The sequence below is a fragment of the Macaca thibetana genome, chromosome 6 (assembly GCF_024542745.1).
Source record: "Macaca thibetana thibetana isolate TM-01 chromosome 6, ASM2454274v1, whole genome shotgun sequence".
Lineage (NCBI taxonomy): Eukaryota > Metazoa > Chordata > Mammalia > Primates > Cercopithecidae > Macaca > Macaca thibetana.
The window spans coordinates 40418560-40444406 of record NC_065583.1 but is presented as its reverse complement, the minus strand read 5'-3'; the positions used below and the strand labels follow the sequence as shown (position 1 = coordinate 40444406).

At 42.4% G+C, this 25847-nt stretch overlaps 3 protein-coding genes across 3 annotated transcripts in view; 1 reads left to right on the top strand and 2 right to left on the bottom strand.

The window, feature by feature from the left end:
- Positions 1 to 1482: 1482 nt before the first annotated feature.
- SLC25A2 (solute carrier family 25 member 2) lies at positions 1483 to 3508 on the bottom strand. The gene has a single exon (XM_050794944.1). It carries the CDS (start codon positions 3321 to 3323, stop codon positions 2418 to 2420), a length of 906 nt encoding a protein of 301 aa, XP_050650901.1. The 5' UTR covers positions 3324 to 3508; the 3' UTR covers positions 1483 to 2417.
- Positions 3429 to 25847, top strand: part of RELL2 (RELT like 2) — a 347299-nt gene continuing 324880 nt past the window's right edge. The window contains exon 1 of the mRNA XM_050794943.1: positions 3429 to 3438. The gene's annotated coding sequence lies outside the window, so the exon portion shown is untranslated. The remainder of the gene's footprint in view (positions 3439 to 25847) is intronic.
- Positions 18192 to 20511, bottom strand: TAF7 (TATA-box binding protein associated factor 7). Its single transcript, XM_050794942.1, has one exon. The coding sequence runs from the start codon at positions 19747 to 19749 to the stop codon at positions 18700 to 18702; it is 1050 nt and encodes a 349-aa protein (XP_050650899.1). The 5' UTR covers positions 19750 to 20511; the 3' UTR covers positions 18192 to 18699.

Genomic DNA, 25847 nt, shown 5'->3' with positions numbered 1-25847 from the left:
TCAGCCATAGCTCTGGAGCACACCAGGCCTGACACTGAGCCTTCCCTCCCCTAAATGTCCGCAGCAGCCCTTACTGGTCAGTATGTCATTTCCCTGACCATCTTGCTTCTGATACTAAGGCTAGAGTTACCACAGAGACTTCATAGATAGCAAAAAGCTTAAGGAAACAAAGTTTCCCACAGGAATTACACTGTGTCAAGTGATAAACACACATGGTACAGACTATTATTAAGACTGGTAGCCTTTTCAGCTTTAGAGGCTGCTTAAGAAAACTCGTTACTGAAAGAGACCCTGCTGGTGGTCTTGGAGCAACACAGAATGGTGGGGCTTACTTTAGTGGTGGCAAGAATGACATGGCCAAAGAATAGTTGCTTATCTCCAAGTCTGTGGGGATCAGATAGATGATCTATGTTTTGGGGTGAGGAGTTGTTCTTTGTTTTGGAGGGGTTTTGACAGTGTACACATATATACATATGGTACCTAGTTCAATAAAATTACTTTTCTTATGTTTCACTGCTTAGTCACACCCCATACACAGTTATCATTAAAATTTACTGATGGCCAGTACCAAATTTAGAAGACTCTAGCACTGTAAAGGCATGGGAAGGTATTATGGACCCCAAGGTAAACTTCAAAAAAGGTTGTCCCTAACATGTCTCACTGTGGAGTGAAAGCACTAAGTTCTGTCTAGTTCTACCTGAGAGTAGATGACTTTTACCCACAAGTATTGTTATCAAACAGGGAACAAAACTTTCTCTTAGCTTAGTCACTTTCTGTTCCCCAGGAAGGTTTCTGGCTGATGGAGGCAGAAAGGACAGTGAGTGACCCAAAATGAATCAACAGTCTCTAAATGGGCCAATAGAACACCCTTGCATCCTACCCAGGCCAGGACCCAGAGACTGGAAGCTAAGAACTGTTATCAGCCACGTGGGTCTTCATCAAAGTATAGGTGCCCAGCTCCTTCCTTAAACGAAAGCCCAGCTCCTTTGAGGGGGAGAAAGGAAGCTGGCGCAGGAAGGCTGTGTGGATTCCCCAAGGCCTGATGATACTCTAGACCATTCCTAACCATATAGGCAGAATGCAGAATATAATCCCACTTTGAAAATGGATAGCACTATTTTAAGGGTATTGTTTCTTGGGAAAATCCACAATGCTTACTCTGAAACTTTTAACTCAAAGAATGTCAAAGTATGCAGGTACCTTCTCCTCTTAAAAACATAGATGAGGCCAGGTGCCGTGGCTCACACCTGTAATCCCAGAACTTTGGGAGGTCAAGGCGGGTGGATCACCTGAGGTCAGAAGTTCATGATGAGCCTGGCCAACATGGCCATCTCTACTAAAAACACAAAAGTTAGCCAGGCGTGGTGGTGTACACCTGTAGTCCCAGCTACTTGGAAGGCTGAGGTAGAAGAATCACTTGAACCCAGGCGGTGGAGGTTGCAGTGAGCCGAGATCGCGCCACTGCACTCCAGCCTGGGCAATAAGAATGAGACTCCATCTCAAAAAAAAAAAACAAGTGTATATATATAGAGAGAGAGACAGACAGACAGACAGAGAGAGAGAAAGAGATGAGTATTTTGGTTTTCAAGCACCAAATGAAGACTTTTCCAAACTTGAACCGCCTAATGAAGTGCACATGTTAAGTAGACTTTAAAAGAGATCCTGGCCAGGCGCAGTGTCTCATGCCTATAATCCCAGCACTTTGGGAGGCTGAGGTGGGTGGATCACCTGAGGTCAGGAGTTCGAGACCAGCCTGGCCAACACGGTGAAACCCCATCCCTACTAAAAATACAAAAATTAGCCAAGTGTGGTGGTGGGCATCTGTAATCCCAGCTACTCAGGGGGCTGAGGCAGGAGAATCGCTTGAACCAGGGAGGCGGAGGTTGCAGTGAGCCGAGATCACGCCACAGCACTCCAGCCTGGGTGACAGAGTGAGACTCCATCTCCAAAAAAAAAAAAAGAGATCCTAAGCAATCATTCATACCTATCTTTACAAAATATGGTCAATTCTGTGTTTGGGGGGGGTAATATTTAAGATTATACATAGAACCAAATTGTTTCACTCATGACATAGAATCATCCAAACTGCACGTACACAAAAATGGCTTTATGCAAAGGCCCTGACAGTGTGATATTTAGTTTTTCGGATTAGGTACATAGGGCCAACCAGCCCATCCTGTACATTCCAGCAAGTGCAAGAGCAGCAACTTTCCTATTTCAATACAATTATGGGCAGAAATTATATGATGTAAAATAGAGGCCCTTTCATAAAGTTAAGATTTAGGGTAGAAGAAGGGAAGATAGAACCAAAATTCCCATGAAGTCAAAATTCAGCATTGGTCTTGTATTCTGTTGAAACCTGTGATGAACTGTAGTACTCAAACTCACAGACTCAGATCCAGGTTCACCAAGACACTTCAGTATGCTTCCAACTGGCTCATCATCATCTTCCTGCTGTATTCATAGGCCACAAACAGTGCCCCATTGGCAGGGATTGCTCGAATCATAGTAGCTTTCAGTCCAGAATATAAGGCTACTATTCCTTCATTTCTCACAACACTTAAGAGAGTACCAATAAATCCTGCCTGTTTTCCATACATGGAAAGAACTTGAATTCTGGATTTAATACAATCCACTGGGAACACGACAAGCCAGAGGCAAATTCCAGCAACTCCACCACTTAACATCAAATGGACAGGGCCTAGTTCATCTTTTGATCTCCCTGATGCGAAAAACGATCGGCTCAGTTCATAGCCACCAAAGTAAAAGAAATAACCCGGTACTTCTTGAAGTAGAGTACTCGAGAGTCCATGGTAGAAGCCCAAGGGGCCATCCTTTTTAAGGATACCCTTCACGACAGACCAAATTGTATTATGGCTTTTTGCTATCTTCCCTGACATCTCCATTTCATACATGGTCTGTAGCCGGCACTTCACAAGCTCAGTGGGGCAGAGAGCCAGCGCAGCAAATGCAGAGGCGAAGGACCCCGCGGTTGCAGTCTGGAGATCACTCAGCTTTGCCTGCTTGTCCATTCCAGCCACTTTCCTGACAAACTGCTGGCAGAACCCGTAGCACATGAAGAGGACCGAGTTTTCAGCAACGTAGGCCATAAGTGCCGGGCCAGTGCCCTTGTAGAAGCCCCTGAGACCCACTTGGGTGTACGTCTTCAGGAAGCAGTCGGTGAGGCCCTTGTACAGGTCGGGGAACGTCTGCATCTTCACTTTTATTGTGTCGAAGGGCTGCCCGGTCAGTACACACGCTGTCCCCCCTGCGGCCCCCGCTGTGAGGTCGATGGCGGCTTGGATGCCAGGACTGGACTTCATGTTCGCTCACTCATCTGAAGGTACCAATGGAAGGCAACTAACTCCCCAGAGCATGGGACCGTCTTTTCACGTCCAGCCCGCAGCGAGCGCGGGGATTGGGGTTGGGGGTTGGGGGGTGGCTCTGCTGCCTGTTCTGGGCTCTCACCCCAGTGCGGGGGAGGCCGCTTAACCCCACGCTAGGCCGCGGGCCGCCCTCTCCCCGCGCACTGAAATAACCCCCAGCTGCCGGCCCCGCGCGCGGCTCACTAGCGTTCCTGCGGCTCCTGGCTCACTGGCGGGGCCCCCAGCCGCCTCCAGCCTGGACCCGCCATCCCTGCGCCTGCAGGCGGGGGACGCTGACCGAATAAATAGTTTTGATGTACTGCGACTGGGCGCAGTGGCTCACTCCTGTATCCCAGCACTTTGGGAGATGGAGGTGTTAGGATCGCTTGAACCCAGAAGATCGAGACCAGGCTGGGCAATATGGCAAGGCTCCATATCTACAAAAACAAACAACAAAGAAAAAAACCCAGGCACGATGGCACGCGCCTGTGGTCCCAATTATCCAGGAGAATGAGGCGAGGATCACTTGAACCACGGAGGTCGATGCTGTAGTGAGCTGTAATTTGCCACTGCACTCCAGGGTGGGCAACAGAGCGAGACTCCGTCTCAAAACAAAACCAAAACCAAGAAAACATTTAAAGCTTTTCGATAAATTCTTGCAATTATGGCCAGAAACTCTAGACGCCACTGTTCGACTGGCGGCAAAAGAAATACTGTCCTAATCAGCCAGCCCTGCTTCTTTTCTTTTCTGTTTTTGAGTCAGGGTCTCACTCCGTCGCCTAGGCTGGAGTTCAGTGGCGCTATCCCGGCTCACTGCAGCCCCAATCTCCCGGGATCAAAAGATCCTCTCATCTCAGCCTCCTGAGTAGCTGAGACTAGAAGGACTACAGACTTTCTAGTCTCCAGACCTGCAAGCCACCACATCTGGCTAAATTTGTATTGCACAGACAGGGTTCGCCATGTTGCCCAGGCTAGTCTCGAACTCCTGAGCTCAAGCAATCTACCCACTGGCCTACCAAAGTGCTGGGGATTACAAGCATGAACCACCACACCCAGCCTGTCCCACGCTTCCTACCATGCAAAAAACAAAACCAAACAAACTGAAAAGAAGATGCCCTCACTTGAATGGAGCCTGAATTCAGAAGGTCAATCTACAGAAAAACTGCTTTAAAGTAGATAAAACAGGCCAGGTGCAGTGGCTCATGCCTGTAATCCCAACACTTGGAGAGGCTGTGGAGGGAAGATCATTTGAGCCTAGGAGTTCAAGACTAGCTTGGGCAGCAAAATGAGACCCCTGCCCCAGCCTACAAAAAATAAAGCAGAGAAGACAAACTATCAGAGGCGCTGGAACCAGAGCAACCCCATCTTGACTAGGGACTGAGTAAAATAAGGCCGAGACCTACTGGACTGCATTCCCAGGAAGATAGGCATTCTAAGTCACAGGATGAGATAGAAAGCCGGCACAAGATATGGGTCACAAAGACCTTGCTGATAAAACAGTTTTCAGTAAAGAAGCCAGCCAAATCCCACCAGAATCAAGATGGCGTAATAAGTGACCTCTGGTCGTCCTTACTGCTCATTATACGCCAATTATAATGCATTAGCATGCTAAAAGACATGCCCACCAACACCGTGACCACTTACAGATGCCATGGCAACAACAGGAAGTGACCCTATATGGTCTAAAAAGGGGGAGAAATCCTAATTTCCGGTAACTTTGGACCCCTTTCCCAGAAACCTCATGAATAATCCACCTCTTGTTTAGTTTATGTTCAATAAACAACTATAAGTATCCTTAGTCAAGTCACCCAGGCTGCTGCTGTGCCTATGGAGTAGCCATTCTTTTGCTTCTTTACTTCTCTAATAAACTTGCTTTCACTTTATGAACTTGCCCCAAATTATTTCTTGCAGAGATCCAAGAACCATCTCTTGGGTCTGGATTGGGACCCCTTTCCAGTAACAAAACAATCTGAGGGTTGCTACATGAGACACAGTGACTGCTTTTGATCAGAAAACCCTCAGTGAGCTGCCCATGCTCCTCACTTTTCTGGGGGATGCGGAGAGGGGTAGGGCACTGTGGGAGTCCTTAGCCCTGGAGATGTGCTACTGCTTTCCTGCGGAGCTGGAGAAATGCTATCACATGGCAACATCCCCAAGGATCTGGGGTTGCAGCCCTGGGAACTGGTGGAACGAGAAGTCCTTATCATTTCTGAAGGTGGAACACAGCACTATAAAATCAACTTGGAAAATGGATAGTATTTATATACTGCATTGCTAAGAAACTTGACAGAAAAAAGCTGGGTGGCTCAGCACTGTGCTTTCTGAGTTTTCAGGTTCTCTTTGAGGACCCACACAGCCTCATGCAGAAGTAGAAATCTGTCGCTTATACACTGTTGGTGGGAAAGTAAAATAGTTCAACCCCTATGGAAAGCAGTATGGAGATTTCTCAAAGAACTAAAAATAGAACACCCATTCGACCCAGCAATCCCCTATTGGATATCTACCCAAAGGAAAAGAAATCATTTTATCAAAAAGACACCTGTGCCGGGGACAGTGACTCACACCTGTAATCCCAGAATTTTGGGAGCCCAAGCCAGGTGGATCACTTGAGCCCAGGAGCTCCAGACCAGCCTGGACAACATGGCAAAATGCCATCTCTACAAAAAAAAATACAAAAAGTAGCTGTGCATGGTGGCATGAACCTGTAGTGGCAGCTACACAGGAGGCTGAGATGGGAAGATTGACTGAGCTGAGGAGGTAGAGGCTGCAGTGAATTATGATCCAGCCTAGGTGGCAAAACAAGACCCTGTCTCAAAAAACAAACAAACAAACAAACAAAAAACAGAAAACATCTACACTCATATGTTTATGGCAGCACTATTCATAATAAGAAAGTCACACCCCCCCCCCCCCCCCCCCCCCCCCCCCCCCCCCCCCCCCCCCCCCCCCCCCCCCCCCCCCCCCCCCCCCCCCCCCCCCCCCCCCCCTGAATCAACATAAGTGTTCGTCAATAGTTGATTGTATAAATGTGGTATATGTATGCCATGGAATACTATGCAGCCATGAAAAAGAATGTAATCTTGTCCTTCACAACATGGATGGAGCTGGAGGCTGTTATTCTAAGTGAAATATCTTAGAACCAGAAAATCAAATACTGCATGTTCTCACTTATATAAGTGGGAGCTAAACAATGGGTACACAAAGACATAAAGATGGGAGTAACAGACACTGGGAACTCCAAAAGTGGGGAGGGTGGGAGGGATTGAGGGTTGAAAAGCTACCTGTTGGGTACTATGTTCACTATTTGGGTGATAGGTTCACTAGAAGCCCAGACCTCAGCATTACACAACATACCCATGAAACAAACCTGCACGTGTACTCCTTGAATCTAAAATGAAATTAAATTTTAAAAGAAGTAGAAGTTCAGGATATAAATGACATGTCTAGCTTTCAAGGCAAGATGTTTTTTGGACATTAGTGAGGACACCACTGTCAGGACACACTTTTTCCTCCCAGATGTTTATAATCCCAGCATTGGAATGAATTCTCTCCAGGCTTACATTCCAAGCCGTAGTCGGCCATGGGTAGTAAAAACAAAATCTGGGGGGAAGAAAGTATGCTGAAAGCATTCTCTCTTTCATTTAGAAAACTTTTCTTGTCTAATTATCCTTGATTGTCAATTAAAAGTGAGGTACTTCAGAACAAAGGTCTCTGAGAAAATTTAAAAAAAAAATTTTTTTTAATGAGGTACTGAAAAGCAAATTGTGCATGAATAATTTGTCACCAGGTAGTGTTCACTGTGGTAAATAGTAACCTGGGCTTTCCTTTGGGAAATGCCCAAATGTCAGCAGTTGCAGTTCTTTTCTCTGGGACCACGTAGTTTCTCCAGAGAATGCTCTACCAATCTTGACTCCGTGTGTGTAGGGTGTGGTGGGGGAGAGGTAGGTTATAAACCTAGATACTGATTTAAAGAGAACAAGACAGGGGAAGAGGGGTGGCACACCTGGAGTAAATATATAGACTTTCACATAATTTTTTCTTTATTTGATACTGTGCCTATTTTCTCTGAGTTTGGGCCTTCTTTGGTTCAATTTATCAAGAAAATAACATTTCCATCTTCTGTGGGATGGAAAGAGTTATCTGGCTTCATAGAGTGGGATAGAGATCCTGGACACCCAACAACTCTGAACACAGACTTTAATGAATCTCACATCTCTAACCCTACACCTTCCCACCTTCCCTGGAATCTTCTGCTTGCAAAAATTTTGCCTCTTACAAGGCTCTATCAAGTGGGTTTGTCTCTCTTTGGCATAACTACTTGCAGACATTCAGCATGTAACTTTTTCTGATCTATGAATTCATTTATCATTTCTTTGTTTTGGCCTTCCGATAATGGGTTGACATCTCTCCCCATTGTTGTCTCATTTCCTATTGTCTTTGTCTTTAGAGGTTAACATCTTTTAAAAATCCTTTCTGTTGTTTTACTTAGCAGCCTCTTAGGTAAAGCAGAGAGGATGAGAACAATCTGCAATTTGAAAATATAAAACTTCATTAAGATTTTTAAATCCCTCATGTCATAGTTGAGGAATTTTTTTCTATGTTTTGATTTCACTCTCAGCAAAGGGAAGGGGGGAAAAGGGTTTTGTTTTGATTTGTCTTGCTCTGTTGCCCAGGCCAGAATGCAGTGGCACAATCGTGGCTCACTGTAGCCTCAACCTCTCAGGCTGAAGCAATCCTTCCATTTTAGCCTCCCAAGTAGCTAATGGTGCCAGAGGTGTGCACCATCACACCCAGCTAATTTTTTTATTTTTTGTAGAGATAGATTCTCACTATGTTTCCCAGGCTGGTCTCAAATTCCTGGGCTCAAGTGATCCTCCTGTCTCAGCCTCTCAAAGAGCTGGGATTACAGAAATAAGGCACTGCACTCAGCCCAGAAATTATTTAAATAATAACATATTTAGTAGATTTTGCCACAGTCACCTAATATAAATTAGAATTTTTTCCTTTGAAGCTTCCTGTAGTCTAAAAATAAATACTGAATGGCAAATGAAACAGATATTTGGAAATGGTTTAGCCATTAGATGTAGACCTTAAGACAAAGGGAGCCCATTATATGTGTAATAAATATAAACAAGTACAAGGCATTCCAAGTCTAGTGACATGGCATATACTCTCTGCATTACTATTTCATTATGGAGAGAGCCTAAAACATATAATTAAGGTTATTTACTGTAAAGGTGTTATCTGAGTGAGATTTAAAAAATATTTTACATCTTTTATCTTTCATTGCAAATAAATGGATTAAGTTCTACATTGCTATTTTATCTTCTTTAGCTGTATGAACAGCCATGCTAGGCTATCTTTGCCTCCATAAAAAGCACTTCACTGCATTCCAACCTGGCTGACAGAGCAAAACAAGACAAAACAAAACCTTTTTTCCCCCTTCCCTTTTCTGAGAGTGAAATCAAAATATATGGATCCCATTGGGCTACAGTGCATGATGCACACATATTGCCAGTCTTTAAGCACGTTTCTGTGAGTGGAAAAATGCACTCAAGATGTTTTGCTTCTGTTCACAGCACAACAATCAACACAACAGACTTCTGTGACCAAAATGGATGGGGCTTTCTCCCCACACACCAAGCAAGCAATCAGTTCTACAGCAGACACCAGCTGGGTGTTTTCCAATCTAATTCCAACACTATCTACCTGGAGAAAGCATTAGATCCCACAGGGTAAGTGCTCAGTATCCAAGACTGCACCCCACCCCACCCCACTCCCACCTCAGACACCAGTCATAAGTCTGGGGCTCCAGAACTTCTGATAGACCAGCTTCATGTTGAGGTTGCTATTGCCCCTCTTTGGGTTTAATTCACTAGAGCTGCTCACAGGACTCAGGGAAACATGTTTACTGGTTTACTATAAAATATATTACAAAACGACACAGATGAAATGATGCATAAGGTGAGACACAGGCAAAGAGGCACAGAACTTCCATGCCTTCCCCAGGGTTCCATCCTCCAAGAACCTCCATGTGTTTAGCTATCAAACAGCTTGCTGAACCCAGGGTTTTTATGGAGGCTTCATTACACAAGAGTGGTTGATTGAATCATTGGCCAGTGGTGATCAACTTAACCTCCAGCCCCTCTCCCTTTCTCTAGAGGTTGATCCTAATCCTGCCTTGGTCTTTCTGACCACCAGAGCTCATCCTAAGGCTACCTAGGGGCTGCCAACCTTCAAGTCAATCATCAGCATAGAAAAATACATCACTTTGGAGTTTCTAAGGATTTTAGCAGTTGTATACCAGGAAACGAGTCAAAGACCAAATACATGTATCACAATATTACACTTTTCTTCACTTTGTCTCTCGGATCAAGAACACACAGAAATAACTATTGCTCCCACTTGATAGCAACACCCAGTATTATATCTTTTTTTTCTAGACACTTGTACCAGGGGACCAATATTAGATCTTGAATTTAAGAGTCGAAGGCTCTCCATGTACTAATTCCATCTACTCTTCTAACAAATTCTGCTTATTTTTTTCAAATGACATTTATGTACCGGCATTACTTATATACTTATGTGCAATAAATCACTCCCAAAACTTAGCGGCATTAAAACACAAAAAACATTTGTTATATCCCATAGTTTCTGTGTGTCCAAAATTCCAGAGTAGTTTCTCTCCATGCGCAGACCTGATTTCAAAGCCACTCTCACACTTTATATTTTTATGGCAGCACCTCCCTTCTAGATAGGCAGCAAAAATTTGTATTGGTTATCTGCTGCTGCATCAGAAATTACTCCAAAATGAAGTGAAATAAAAGAGCTACAAACATTTATATGTCATATAGTTTCTGTGGATCAGGAATTTAGGAGCAGGTTAGCTGGGTATTTCTCACTTTGGGGTCTCTCATGAGGTTTCAGTCAAGATGTCAGTTACAGTTTCAGTCATCTGAAGCCTTGACCAGGGGCTGAAAAATCTGATTCCAAGATGGATCACTCACATGTCTGGTAAGTTCTGCTGGCTGTTCACAAGAAGGCCTCAGTTTGTCACCACTTGGACCTCTCCAAAGAGTGTCCCCACAATATTGTGGCTGATTTCCCTTGGAGTGAGTGATCCAAGAGAGAGCAAGCAAAAGTCACGTCTTTTATGACTTCGCCTTGCAAGTCACAAATCATTATTTCTGCAATAGCTTATCGTTTACTCAGGACATTCCCCTTCAATGTAGGAGAGGACTATACAAGATTAATACCAGGAGGTAAGGATCAATGGGAGCCATCTTGGAGGCTAGCTATCACAGTACCTGTGACCAAAAAAAAAAAAAATCTAAGAGAAGATTGTAGAGAGAATGTGGGAGATAATTTCCATGGAAGGGTCACTCTCAGGCTTCAGGTGAATAGGAAGGATGGGCATTGAGTTGAGGACATGTAGGAAATGGAAGTAAATCCAGGAAATGTAGCTCTTGCCTAGAAAAGAATATCCCAATGATAAGGATACCCATGAAAAGTTACTTTTTCTGCTTAGGAATATGTTTTCTTTATAAGAAAAAAATGTTAGGATTGTATAAAAATATATCATAAATATTGATAGGGGAAATGAGAGTTTTAATGGGACCAAGTGAATAAATGCATGAAGAGAAGAGCAAGAAATAAGCAAGAAAGGAGAAATGTTTTACCAGATAAGTGCTCCTTTCTTGCTTATTTCTTGCTCTTCATGCGTTTATTGTCTAGTATTGACTTGGAATACATGCACTTGGAAAGTCAATACTGGACTATTGTTTTGTTTTCAATTCTCTCATGTTAGTACAGTAAATTACTTTGTATTCTGAATTTAGCTGCTCATTTATGAAGGACAGAAAAGAAAGACATCTAATCTTTCCCCTTTGGCTCTTCTACAAGGAGATACAATATAGAAACCACATATGGCAATGGAAAGAACAGAATTTTTAAAAATGAATGTGCTACATTAACCATATGCCTGCTACATTAACCATATGCCTTATAGTAGCTAGTCAATGTACTAGCTACTATAAGAAAAAGAAACTGAAGCACAGATGTTAGAGAAATTTGAGGAATTAGAAGTACCTGAAAATGGCTGAATTGCGACACTGCCCCTGCAGTGGGCTTATTCTGGTGAGCATTTTTTTTTTTTTTTTCCTGAGACATGGTCTTGCTCTGTTGCCCAGGCTGGAGTGCAACGGCCAGATCTTGGCTCACTGCAACCTCTGCCTCCCAGGTTTAAGCAATTGTTTCGCCTCAGCCTCCCAAGTAGCTGGGATTACAGGCACTCACCATCATGCCCAGCTAATTTTTTGTATTTTTAGTAGAGACAGGGTTTCACCATGTTGGCCAGGCTGGTCTTGAACTCCTAGCCTCAAGTGATCTGCCTGCCTCGGCCTCCCAAAGTTCTGGGATTACAGGAGTGAGCCACTGCGCCCAGCCCTGCTGATCATTCTTCATAAAATGTACCTGAAATGAGATAAGTCTTTCTCACGAATAACAACCAAGGACTTCAGAATAGTGCTCTCTCAGGACATTGTCTCTTAAGGTAGAACACATTTAATGTGAAGCTTACTGAATGGGGTCATATGTTTCAATAGCAACAGTAATTATGAAGAGACACATGGTGAGAAAAGCCAAGGCCTTATACATTTTGAAAAACTGTATGGCCTGGCCCGGTGGCTCACGCCTGTAATCCCAGCACTTTGGGAGGCCGAGGATCACGAGGTCAGGAGATTGAGACCATCCTGGCTAACACGGTGAAACCCCGTCTCTACTAAAAACATACAAAATTAGCCGGGCGTGGTGGCAGGTGCCTGTAGTCCCAGCTACTTGGGAGGCTGAGGCAGGAGAATGGCATGAACCCGCAAGGTGGAGCTTGCAGTGAGCCAAGATCACGCCATTGCACTCCAGCCTGGGTGACAGAGTGAGACTCCATCTCAAAAAAAAAAAAGAAAAAGAAAAATAGTACAAAACCAATGCTGATATTGAAAATATCTGCAGATGTTGAAAAACCAGATAGTGAAATTCTAGTTATAAGTGACAATCATGCGTATTCTTTTTTTTTTTTTTGAGATGGAGTCTCGCTGTCACCCAGGTTGGAGCACAGTGGCGCGATCTCAGCTCACTGCAATATCCGCCTCCTGGGTTCAAGCAATTCTCCCGTCTCAGCCTCCTGAGTAGCTGGGACTACAGGTGCCTGCCACCACAGCTGGCTAATTTTTGTATTTTTAGTAGAGATGGGGTTTCACCTTGTTGGTCAGGCTGGTCTTGACCTCCTGACCTCAGGCAATCCACCTGCCTTGGCCTCCAAAGTGCTGGGATTACAGGCGTGACCTCCGTGCCCAGTTGGGTATTCTTTTACAAGTATAAAGACATCTATTAAAATGAGTATAAGGCTATTGCCTGACATGAGTTTCCAGTTAAGGGGTACCTGAAACTTCCACATGAGAATATGTTGTCTGCAAACTAGAATTTGAAAAGCAATGCTTATTTTTCCCTAGATATTAAAATTAGAACAAAAAGAGACACCACCATGTAGCTGATCTTACAGAACAATTTAGAAAAGGAAGAGCAAGTCTTTCATTATCTCACTGTGATCACCAGAGGTGAAACAGTGAGAGAAGCCCACATACCCATAACTAAAGATAAATGTAAATGACAGTGTCCCAGTATGCCTCAGTTCCATTAAACAAAGCTATTTGGAGGAAAATATTACATTGGAAACCATACTGCATAACACCAAGGCCAGGAATCAGTACAAGAACATTAATACCTTCAATGAATTGTCAGGCATAAAACCACAAATAACAGAGACAGATTCCCTGAGGTCAAGTTCTATGAAATACATTTGACTATACAGTTTGACTTGGAGAAAACAGAGCCAAGCATATACTGTAACACTGCCCAAGATAATAGGCAATCTTAACCAATTAAAACCATTTCCCTGATTCCAACTAACCAAAATGATGCTGCTTCTATTTTAAGCACATATCCTCCAGAACACATATATTAGAAAATAGTGGCAAAGAACCTTCCAACTTTTTAATGAAGACCACTGCACTTGACATGGCACCTGACTTGATGAAATATATAAATCACACGCTTCTTAAGAATTAGATTGAATGGCCAGATAGAGTTACCAGAGAAAATAAGGGTTGAGCTGGGCCTTCAGTGACCAAAAGCTATCTATGAGAACATCTGGTGACTATTCCAAGAAAAGAGAACTGTAAGTGCTAAACTGTAGTAGGAAAGAGCTGAGTAAATCTGTTTATGCTGCAGATAAATTTGAAGCAAACTGTTTCTGCTGTAACCTAATTTATAAGCTTTCATTTAGAAATTTTTTTCCCATCTGAATTTGGTTGAAAATGATCTCCAAAATTTCTTAAATTTGAAATCAATTACATTTAGAATAGTTGTTTCCCTATAAACACTTTTTCTAACATTTCAGTCACTCTTTATTTAGTATCTGTTATGGTCCATACCCTAATGGGTTGTAATAATGGTAAATTTACTTCTGTGTTTACTTACTATGTTCCAGGCATTGTTCTAAATAAGTTATTTATATGATTCAGCAGCCAGCAGCCAACAGCCCAATAACCCTATGAGGTAGGTAGTATTATTGCCTCCACTTTGGAGATGAGAAAATTGAGGTAAACAGATTGCTACCTATGCAAGGTCACACAACTAACAGGTAACTGAGCTAGTATACAAACCATGCATGACATGTGTTGACGTTAAACTTTTGATCTCTCTACTATTCTTTAGTAAGTTTACAGTCACTAATGAAGCAAAATATCTCAGTAAATTTAAAGCCAAGCAGGAGACATGAACAAAGGTAATTTACACTTTAGTTATAACAGATACTCATCCCAGTAGACCATGGAGTGCATGAGTTTATAGACACTAAATGCTTCGTTCATCACTGTATATCCAGTAGCTTGTAGTTTGGCACAGACACAGACACACACACACACACACCCCTTGTAGTTTGGCACATACACACACACACACCCACAAAATGTTTGTCAAATACTTGAGAGAGGGAAGCACAAAGTACAAAGTCATAATAGGGTGCTTAACCTAGAGGGAGAAAGGGGTCAGGAAAGCCTTGCTGAAGTGACACTTAGGTTGAGACCTGAGGGTTAAGTAGGACTCAGACAAAGGGTAAACTCATCTAGGTGGAGTGAACAGCTTGTTACAATGATCTATGGCCCAGAAGTGGGAGAATGAGTAAGTTCCTTGAAAAAAATGTAGGTTCAGAGTGGATTGACCATATACTGAATGAATGTGGAGCTGGGGCTGAAAAGGTAAGTGGAGCACTCATAATCTTGTGCATCTTTTTGTGAAATATAAACCGAGCCCTGAGAGCAATAAGACGTCACTGAAGGGTTGTCAGCGTGGTAGTAACACAATCAAATATGTCTCAGAAAAATCACTTTGGTGGCAGTGAAAACTAAATTGGATGGTAAAGATATTGCCATTTGATAGATGATAATGGTTTGAAATAGGACAGTGGCTGTAAGAATGAAGTAGAGTGAGTGAAGAGCTTCTTAAGAAGTAAAATCAGGCCGGGCGCGGTGGCTCAAGCCTGTAATCCCAGCACTTTGGGAGGCCGAGACGGGCGAATCACGAGGTCAGGAGATCGAGACCATCCTGGTTAACACGGTGAAACCTCGTCTCTACTAAAAATACAAAAAACTAGCCGGGCGAGGTGGCGGGCGCCTGTAGTCCCAGCTACTCGGGAGACTGAGGCAGGAGAATGGCATAAACCTGGGAGGCGGAGCTTGCAGTGAGCTGAGATCCGGCCACTGTACTCCAACCTGGGCGGCAGAGCGAGACTCCGTCTCAAAAAAAAAAAAAAAAAAAAAAAAAAAAAAAAAAAGAAGTAAAATCAGAAGTAGCGAGGGAAAGGGAGAAATGTAAAGTTATGGCTCTAGTGTCCAGCTTCCACAGTTGGGATGTGTGGTGTGCCATTTATTTTTACTGAAACCCAAAAGGAAAAGCAAATTTTCAAGGAAGAGGAAGAGTTCCATTTTGAACCTGTATTTTTTTTGAGATGGAGTTTTGCTCTGTTGCCAAGGCTGGAGTACAGTAGCACAAGCTCAGCTCACTGCAACATCCACCTCCCAGTTTCAAACTATTCTCCTGCCTCACCCTCCCGAGTAGCTGGGATTACAGGTGCCCACAACCATGCCCAGCTAATTTTTTTTTTTTGTATTTTTAAGAGATGGGTTTCACCATGTTGGCGAGGCTGGTCTTGAACTCCTGACCTCAGGTGATCTGCCCACCTCAGCCTCCCAAGGTGTTGGGATTATAGGCATGAGCCACTGCACCCAGCCATTTTGAATATTTAGACTTGAGTTTCCTGAGATACTTTCAAGTATTTTTCTAGTACACATCTGGCTAAACTAAATCTGAAGCACAGAAGAATCAAAGTTGGAAATGTGGATTTTAGAATCCATTTAGAACTCATAACTGAAACAGGAATAGTGAGATCAATATACTATTTTGTTATTGTATCCAGAATCTTTCCTTTCTGTTATTGATGGAACTGCCACTACTGGTGAGATCTTGGTAAGAATAAACTACTTGATAAATGATCCACTGTAAAGCCAGATATGGTGGGAGCTTTTCAGGTGTCAATCTTTTAAGTGTAGCAAAATACCTAGATTACCAAAACAGGAAATTTTGTCACCTAGCATCCTAAACTGTTTTTTTGTTGTTGTTGTTGAATATATATTATTCGGAAACCTCAAGACAATACAAAACCTAGATATTGAGGGAAATCTTGCTTAAGCTTACATATTCTGTGTTAAAATCTTAGTCACGGCCAGGCACGGTGGCTCATGCCTGTAATCCCAGCACTTTCAGAGGCTGAGGCGGGTGGATCACAAGGTCAAGAGATCAAGGCCATCCTGGCCAACATGGTGAAACCCCATTTCTACTAAAAATACAAAAATTAGCTGGGCGTGGTAGCGCATGCCTGTAGTCCCAGCTACTCGGGAGGCTGAGGCAGGAGAATCGCTTGAACCTGGGAGGCAGAGGTTGCAGTGAGTCAAGATAATACCATTGTACTCCACAGCAAGAATCCATCTAAAAAAAACAACAAACTTATAAAAACGTTTTCAGTTAAAAGATAAATTAGCTGACCAGGCGCGGTGGCTCATGCCTGTAATCCCACCACTCTGGGAGGCCGAGGCGGGCAGATCACGAGGTCAGGAGATCAAGACCATCCTGGCTAACGTAGTGAAAACCCCATCTCTACTAAAAAACACAAAAAATTAGCTGGGCATAGTGGTGGACGCCTGTAGTCCCAGCTACTCAGGAGGCTCAGGCAGGAGAGTGGTGTGAACCCAGGAGGCGGAGCTTGCAGTGAGCCAAGATTGCACCACTGCACTCCAGCCTGGGCAACAGACCGAGACTCTATCTCAAAAAAAAAAAAAAAAAAAAAAAGATAAACTAGCCTTCTGAAGCCTGCAAATGTCAGCATATATAATTGTAGACCTGAGGACTAGGTAACTAATTTTTTTAAAAAAACATTTTAATATAGTTTCCTGTCGGATACAAGTAAAAGGGATTTTAGGCTGGGTGTGGTGGCTCAGGCCTGTAATCCCACCAATTCGGGAGGCCAAAGCGGGCGGATCACCTGAGGTCATGAGTTCAAGACCAGCCTGACCAACATGGTGAAACCCTGGGTCTACTGAAAATATAAAACTAGCCAGGTGTGGTGGCGCATGCCTGTATTCCAGCTACTCAAGAGGCTGAGGCAGGAAAATGGCTTGAACCCAGGAGGCAGAGGTTGCAGTGAGCCAAGATCACACCATTGCACTCTAGCCTGGGCAACAAGAGCAAAACTTTGTCCTTAAAAAAAAAAAAAAAAAGGCCGGGTGCAGTGGCTCACGCCTGTAATCCCAGCACTTTGAGAGGCCGAGGCAGGTGGATCATGAGTTCAGGAGAGTGAGATCATCCTGGCTAACACAGTGAAACCCCGTCTCTACTAAAAATACAAAAAAAATTAGCTGGGCGTGGTGGCGGGCACCTGTAGTCCCTACTCGGGAGGCTGAGGCAGGAGAATGGTGTGAACCCAGGAAGCGGAGCTTGCAGTGAGCTGAAATCGTGCCACTGCACTCCAGCCTGGGCGACAGAGCTAGACTCCATCTCAAAAAAAAAAAAAAAAAAAAAAAAAGGACTTTATTTTCAAACCCAAGCTTCTCATAAACCAACCTGTCAGAAACAAACTGCATACAACTCTGCCTCTTTTATCAGTAACTGATTTTTCAAAAATAGCTCATGTTGTGAGGCATTAGATTATCTTTAAAGCATGAGAAATTTGGTACCGACTTACTTTATGAGCAATTTTGATGAAATGACATTGATAAATGACCTCAGTTCTCAGATTATTAATTATAAGAACTCAACTGAAGAAAAATAGAAATAAAATCTTAATCCAAACCAATGGAATGATTCATTGGACTGCACTTGATAACCACTGCTTTGTTTCCAATATTTTCTGCAGGTAGATTTAGTAAGCTTTTTAAAAAAGGCACGAAGGCCTTCATCTACAAAAATTAGGGTAGTTTAAGAAAGCTCTGTATCTAATGTTTCCCAGCTTTCAAGTAGATCAGATAGAACTGGAATCTTAATATGATGCAAACATGACAATTCCCAATTTCTTTACCCCTGCTGTGTTGCTTTTTTTCATAAACCAAACTGCCTCTACCTGCAGAACTGGATCAAATTTCTTAGTCACTAAACTCCACCACGAAACCACCTCAAAAGGGACCTGACTCCCACCAACCATGAAAGAACAAGATACACTACAAAGTGAAAAACAGATGCTTTTATTTATTGTATTGTAAACAACTTAATAAAATTTGCATCTCTACATGGGAAACTGCTTTGAGTAACTGGGAAAACAGCTATTGCATGGGAAAACATATGCAAACTAGCATCACTGTCTCTAGACTAGGTTCTTCTTATTGATCTCATGTCATCATAAGGCAGCAACAGCAGCTTCTAGAAAATGGAGAAACAGCAAAGTCCTGCAGTGGAGCTATAATTAAGGTTGAACCATACATTCCACTAATCCTGCAACTTTCCTACTATCATTTTTCTGCCTATACAATCCTGCTTCTTATAGGATGAACACCTAGCAAAACAATGTAAATTTGCTGAAAAACAAAACTACAAACAAATGAAAGAACTTAACAGAACACACAGCATTAGAGAGACTAGGAAGTGCAAGGTGTTAATATCCAGTACAAGTAATAAAGCCAAGAATTTTCTAATGCTGACCAGTCTGAACACTGAAATTAAGAATCAGTTCTTTTTACTTCTCTAGGAGTGATTCTAGCTCTTCTTGCAAAGAGCTGAGTTGCTCCTTTTCTCGGTCTTCCTTTTGTTTGAGCTCATCCAGTACAGCCTGAAATCTGTTCTTGAGAGCCAGATTTTCCACTTTCATTATGAGATCCTCTTGTCGTTTTGCCCTGTCCTGGGTCTCTTGGAGCTTGCCTTTCATGTTGTCAATCTGCTTCTGAATTCCCATAACCAGCTGATTGGTTCCCTCATTTTCCTGGTGCTGTTCATCTGATTCATTTAGCTTGTCCTGTAGTTGTCTCTCCAGATCTTCCTCAGTGTCAATGATGTTTATATCTTCTTCATCTTGATGCTGGGTCTCATCTTCATCCTCACTGCTGCTGCTGAGGTCATTGAATATCTCCCGAAGCTCATCATGTTCTAATGAGTCATGGCCCTGCCTGTGACCAGACATTCCTGGAGAAGAGATATCCAGGCCTTGATTTTCTGCCTCCTTTGTTTCATCTTCAGCAATTATTTCCCACCGAGTACTAACAGCTTCAGCATCTGTACTCAGCAATCGTTTCACTTCTTTTTCCACATCTGGAGATTCAATATATTTCTTCTTTGCTGTCTTCCGGAACCTTCTCTTCCTGACATTCTTCAGAGGCAGAGTAATTCCGTGGTTCCAGATAAACTTTTTCTCTTTGTCCTTATCCTTTTTCTTGCTTGCTTTAGGATCAGTGCTAGCAACTGGCTCCTCCACAGGTGGATAGAGATCACCATCAACTGTGGATACAAGCATCTGACAGATATCAGCTGTCTTGTAAAAGGTTTTCTTATCAATGGTTTTCAAGCTTTCCATAACACAGGGCAGGTCTACCAATTTTGAGGCCAATGGAACACGGTCCACTCTGACGATTCCATGACGCCCATCAGGATGTAACTCAATTGTCAGTCTGTCCTTGAGGTTGACATGACCAGACTGTACTGCCCTTCTCACAGTAGAGGCATATTCTGGAGGCAGACGTAAGATAAACTGGCTCTCCAGTTCGTGAGGAGCATCATCTTTGCTTTTACTCATTTTTATTTCTTTGTGACTCACTTCTCCAATAAATGATGGTTACCGTAAAAAGTTCCAGCTACTGCAATAGTTTAAAACACCAATTCGCTATGAATTGAAATATTTTAATTACAAGAAGTTCTCTGTAGGTCAGCAGCTTAGCGTCTATTTTGCCTTCGTTTTTATTTAAGCTCCAAGTCTTTTCTCTAAATATGCTGTGACCAAATACCAGTCGTTAACACAAAGGCTTATTCACAGACTTAAGTTCATTAAATCAGATGCAATGCCAAGTCCCAACCTCTAGGTGCCGCTGCCCGACAACGCGGAGACAGCTACCTAGCTAGGAAGCAGGAAAGCAAATGGCGGCTCCCGCGGAACGGTTTTCGGCCCAGAAAGGCCAGCAGAGATACTCTCAATTTACAAACTCTCCCGGAACAGACACTCAAAACATCAGGGCTCAGTGAGCTCTCTTCGCCTCGGGTACTTACAATCCAGTGACGATTATAAGTTCAGTTTCACCGGGCCGGAGCGAAGGGAAGAGGAGGCCGCAAGGAGCAAAGCGGGAGGCAGCCAAGCGTCTCCTTGTCGTTTCCTTAATTCTTCCTGCCGCTTGGCAGAGTGATCCACTATCGATTACTGATGAAAGCCCAGGATGGGCAACGCGAAATCTTGCCGAGAGGCGCAGCTCGGAGAACCAGACCCGGCACCTCGCCGGCCCTCCGTTCGACCGCTTGCCCAGAGAAAACGGAAGTGCTACGTCACGACGCGGGGCGGGAGGTGGATGTGAGTGACAGCCCCTCCGGCCGGAAGGGCGGAGCCCCGGCGCGCGCAGGCGCAATAGCGCAATTACGCTGCCCAGCGTGAAACTCGTCTTTTCGCGAGAACTTGCTTTTCTGGGATGAAAATGATAGTGTTTTCGAAGAGCTGTTGGTTTCAAACTATTTAGAGCTTGGAAGTTACCAGAAAGACACGGATTCGTCCCCCGCTAAGCCAGCACTTCTAAGGGATCGCTGTGGGGCCGGATGGCTTCTAGACTTCCGGGTGATTCCGGGAGATGGGGGACGCCTGGCAGTAAGCGTCTTTGCTTCTGGAAACATCTCGGATGCTTCCTAGGGTCTAGCCAATCTGGTGCCAATACAAGAATGTGTAGCTACTATACAATGGATTTTAAAGAACCCAAATCAATGGAGTGAGGAGGACATGGAGCTCACTATATAATTCTAAACCTCTCTATGTTTGTTTGTTTGTTTGTTTGTTTGTTTGTTTTGGAAATGGAGTCTAGGCTGTCACCCAGGCTTGAGTGTAGTGGCACAATATTGGCTCACTGCAATCTGCACCTCCAGGGTTCAAGCGATTCTCCTGCCTCAGCCTCTTGAGTAGCTGGGATTACAGGCACCTTCCACTACCCCAGCTAAGTTTGGTATTTTTAGTAGAGAAGGGGTTTCACCATGTTGGCCAGGCTGGTCTCCAACTCCTGACCTGAGGTGATTTGCCTGTCTTGGCCTCCCAAAGTACTGGGATTATAGGTGTGAGCCACCGTGCCTGGCCCAAAGTCTATATTTTGTTTAATATAATTCCCTGTAGGGGAATTGTGCCTCTGGGTTTCCTTCTGTTCTGTAATACTCCTGAGGAAACAAGGGTGATTCCTTTTTATATGCTTGATTTAGATGTAAATGTAAGCAGAGAAGGAAGTGTTCTTCTGCAAGCACAGGTTCATTTTGGACAGAATTGTCTGATAGACTGAGCATCTGGTTAAAGTAGACATAATTGAAGTATTGTTTCCTGCTTCTCATGTACAAGTAATTTTAAATACTTTGACATTTTTTTTAACTCCACCTCTACTATTTTGCTGTTTTGCGCTTGTCTTTTCTTTGGAGGGTCAGGTATTCATCAACACATATTTTTAGTATTTTGACATAACTGGGTAACAGTTGGTACTTATTTCTATTTATTTCCATTTATTTTTAAAATATCTGGTAGAGCATCAAGGCCATTAACATTTAATTTCTATCCTCTAAAATATTACCAATTGCCCCTAAATTTAAGAGAATTCTCTTAAGATGTAATTAACATTTCCAAAATTCACTTTATTCCTGTATGATTGAAAGCTCCATGATAGTGATCTTTTTCTATCCTGGTCATTGTGTCCCAGTGCCTAGTACCAGAACATGGGAGATACACAAAAAATATTTGCTAACTGAATGAAAAAATTGATCTATCTAGAAAGATCATAGTCTTAAATCCTGTAGTGATTTGTGAGAGAAAATACATTCTTTGTCACTTTAAAATGAGATAGAGCCACTTTACATACATTTCCTCTCTAGTCAAGGACAATGCTAATTGTTATGAGGTGGGGAGGTTTGCTAATAGTGTGTGTGAATGTGGTTTAGCTAGAATGAGATACTGTCGTGGGAGGAAATTAAAATGACCTGAGGTTAGTTTGGTTCTTAATGTTAATTTTAAAAGAGAAAGTATGCCCTTCCAGATAACTGTAAATTATTTCTCTTTGCTTATAATGTGTTGAAGAATGTTAGCTGACTTACCTATACCTCTTTTTCAAAGATAAAGCTTTTTCTACTACAGGCATGAGCCACCTCGCCTGGCCATGTTTTATTTAGCCATATAAAATGTGAAGTAATTATACTTGAAAATAATCCAAATATTACTCAGCATCTTCCCTATGAGTTTTATGATGCTCAAATATTCTTATCATAGAAGTTAACTTGAAATAAATTGTATCCAATTTTTCATTTTCCAAAATTACTATATATTTTAGTTTCTAAACCTTTTTTTACATGGAATATTGCCAGACATAGTTAAAAGGATTAACTAAGGTTTTCTTAATGTATCTAACTCCTTCAGTCCTAAAATATATTTTCTGCTTTTGAGTTTAACACATTTTCTATATGCTGTTTTTAGGAGAGGAAATTATATTGACCCTAAATATTTTTTAAAATTGAGTTTATCAGTAAACATTAAGATAATCTGCTGGGTGCAGTGGCTCATGCCTGTAATCCCAGCACTTTGGGAGGCCAAGGCAGGTGGATTGCCTGAGGTCAGGAATTCAAGACCAGCCTCTCCAACATGGTGAAACCCCATCTCTACTAAAAATATTTTTAAAAATTAGCCAGGCTTGGCAGCAGGCACCTGTAATCCCAGCTACTCGGGAGACTGAGGCAGGAGAATTGCTTGAACCCGGGAAGCAAAGGTTGCAGTGAGCCAAGATTGTGCCATTGCACCCCAGCCTGGGCAACACTGGAGCAAAACTCCATCTCAAAAAAAAAAAAAAAAAAGATAATGTGATGTGGCAGACCTCTGCCTATCACTAAGGCCTAAGGCCTCTGCCACATCACATTATCTTAATGTCTACTGATAAATCCCCAGTTTTTTTTTTTTTTTTAATTCCATTAGACATTCAGAAAAACTCTGAATTGATGAATTACACTCCTGTGGTTGTTCCATGGAATATCTGTGATAGTAGTGAACAAAAGATTTGGGGAGAGCAATAAATTCCCCGGTGTGGTAACAAGTCCTCCAAAGGCTTCCTGCCTGTCATTAAGGAGTGTGGCAATCAGGTTACTAATAATTGTGTATGTTTGAAAATTCCATTTAATACACTTTCTAGTTCCTTAAAGGGCTCCAAAGTATAAGCAGCCCTTTAATACACTTTTTAGTTCTTTAAAGGGCTGCTTATACTTTGGAGGTTAAATTATGGGTGATGGGAGAAATCCTGCTTATATTTAGGAGGTAGAAAATTATAGGGGTGAGGAAATAGCAAATACCACAGAAAAGCCAACTTACATATTGCTATATCACCATATATTTTAAAGGTAAAAAGGCTAACTAAAAATATATAGCAGTTCCTGTATCTAGTAGGATGTTTTCTATAGGAAAAACATTAAAATCTAATTTACACTGGTTTAAACGGTAAGAAAATCTATGATCCCAAAAAACAGGTAGTCCAGCGCAGCTTTGTCCAATAGAAATATAATGTGGGCCACAGATGGTGAGCCATAGATGTGATTTTAGATTATCTGGTAGCCACATTCAAATAGCAAAAAGAAACAGGTGAAACTTCAATAATTTTAATCCAGTATATCTAAGATATAATTGCAACATATTTTTACAATAATGTAAATATATTAATAATACATTTTACATTCTTGTTTTGTACTAAATCTTCAACACCTAGTGTGTGTTTTGCACTTACAGCACATCTCAATTTGGACTAGCTGCATTTCAAGTTCTCAGGGACCACATGTGGCTGGTTGTTACTCTAGTGGACAGGCAGGTCTAGAAGTTTCAGTGCCTCTAGGCCAGATACAATCATGGTATAGCACAAATTGTTTTTTCTTCCTAATTTTGAAGAATAAGCACTTATTTATACTTTTTCTATTATTGTTTCAGCTCTGCTTTCCTCTCCTTGTAGAATTCCAAAGGCTGCAGTCACAAGATACCAGCCAGCAGCAATAACTGGAGAACTTTCTTCCTTGTCCGTGACAAGAGAGTCACTCTCCCCAAGCAGTCTTTCAATCCAATTGGACCAACTTAGGCCATGTTCCTATTCTTGGCTCATTAATACTCACTAGGGAAATACCCTAAGCCTGTGTTTCTGAAAATGGGGAGAGGTGAAGAGACATTTGGTAATGTCTGGAGATATTTATGGTTGTCACAACTGTGGGGGGTGGGTCCTACTGGTATCTAGTACATAGAGGCCAGGGATACTGCTGAACATTCTACAAGGCACAGAACAGCTCCCCACCACAAAGAATTATATGGCTCAAAATAGTACCAAGGTTGAGAAACCCTGCTTATTATTTTAAGTCTGTATTCCTAACTAAGCACTGTCAAGAGGATGAGATTATCATTATTAGATTAAATTTATCAGAACCTACTAGAGCTCTGAATAGGTTCTGCTTCCCTAGGTACATGAAGGGTGAAAACCTAAACTAAAAGGAAGTATTACAAGAGGAAAAAGGGCATGAACAACCAATAGTATCCATAAATGAGCTGATTATTTTTGTAATTATAAAAGTATATATCTATTTTTAAAGTATGGATAAGCATCGAATGTAAATTCTTTATATCAGTAGTTACATAATGCAGTTACTCAATTTTACATTTTTATCAGTATTTTCCACCTTTTATAGTGAAATTTTCTCCTTTAATATATTGAATTTACAGTGAATTTTTTATAATAATTTTTTACAGTGGATAATTTCTTGAGTAGCCATTTTCATGAAAAATAAGTTTCAATAGTGTGTCATCTTGAAAAGAAAACATCAAGAGGGAAAAATTTGTAAGAATTCTTAGTCGAATTTTAATGAATTTTAGTATGGGTGCGGTGGCTCACGCCTGTCATCCCAGCACTTTGGGAGGTCGAGGCGGATGAATTACCTGAGGTCAGGAGTTCGAGACCATCCTGGCCAACATGCCAAAACCCCGTTTCTACTAAAAATACAAAAATTAGGGGGCCGGGCGCAGTGGCTCAAGCCTGTAATCCCAGCACTTTGGGAGGCCGAGACGGGTGGATCACGAGGTCAGGAGATCGAGACCATCCTGGCTAACACGGTGAAACCCCGTCTCTACTAAAAAATACAAAAAAAAACTAGCCGGGCGAGGTGGCGGGCGCCTGTGGTCCCAGCTACTCGGGAGGCTGAGGCAGGAGAATGGCGTGAACCCGGGAGGCGGAGCTTGCAGTGAGCTGAGATCCGGCCACTGCACTCCAGCCTGGGCGACAGAGTGAGACTCTGTCTCAAAAAAAAAAAATTAAAAAAAAAAAAAAAAATTAGTCGAGCATCGTGGCGTGTAGCTGTAGTCCTAGCTACTCAGGAGCCTGAGGCAGGAGAATTGTTTGAACCCTTGAGGCGGAGGTTGCAGTGAGCTGTAATCACGCCACTGCACTCCAGCCTGTGTGACAAAGCAAGACTCTGCCTCAAAAAAAAAAAAAAAATAATAAGAATAAGAATTTTAATAAAACGTTTGCATTAAATTTTGTGAAATGATGATTTTGTTAATATTTTATCAAAAATAATGATTTGCACCCTTCTTAGTAAAGCAACTGGTATTTTAAAATATGTCTTGAGAAAAAAGCCGATACAGTCTCTTGTGAGGACCTT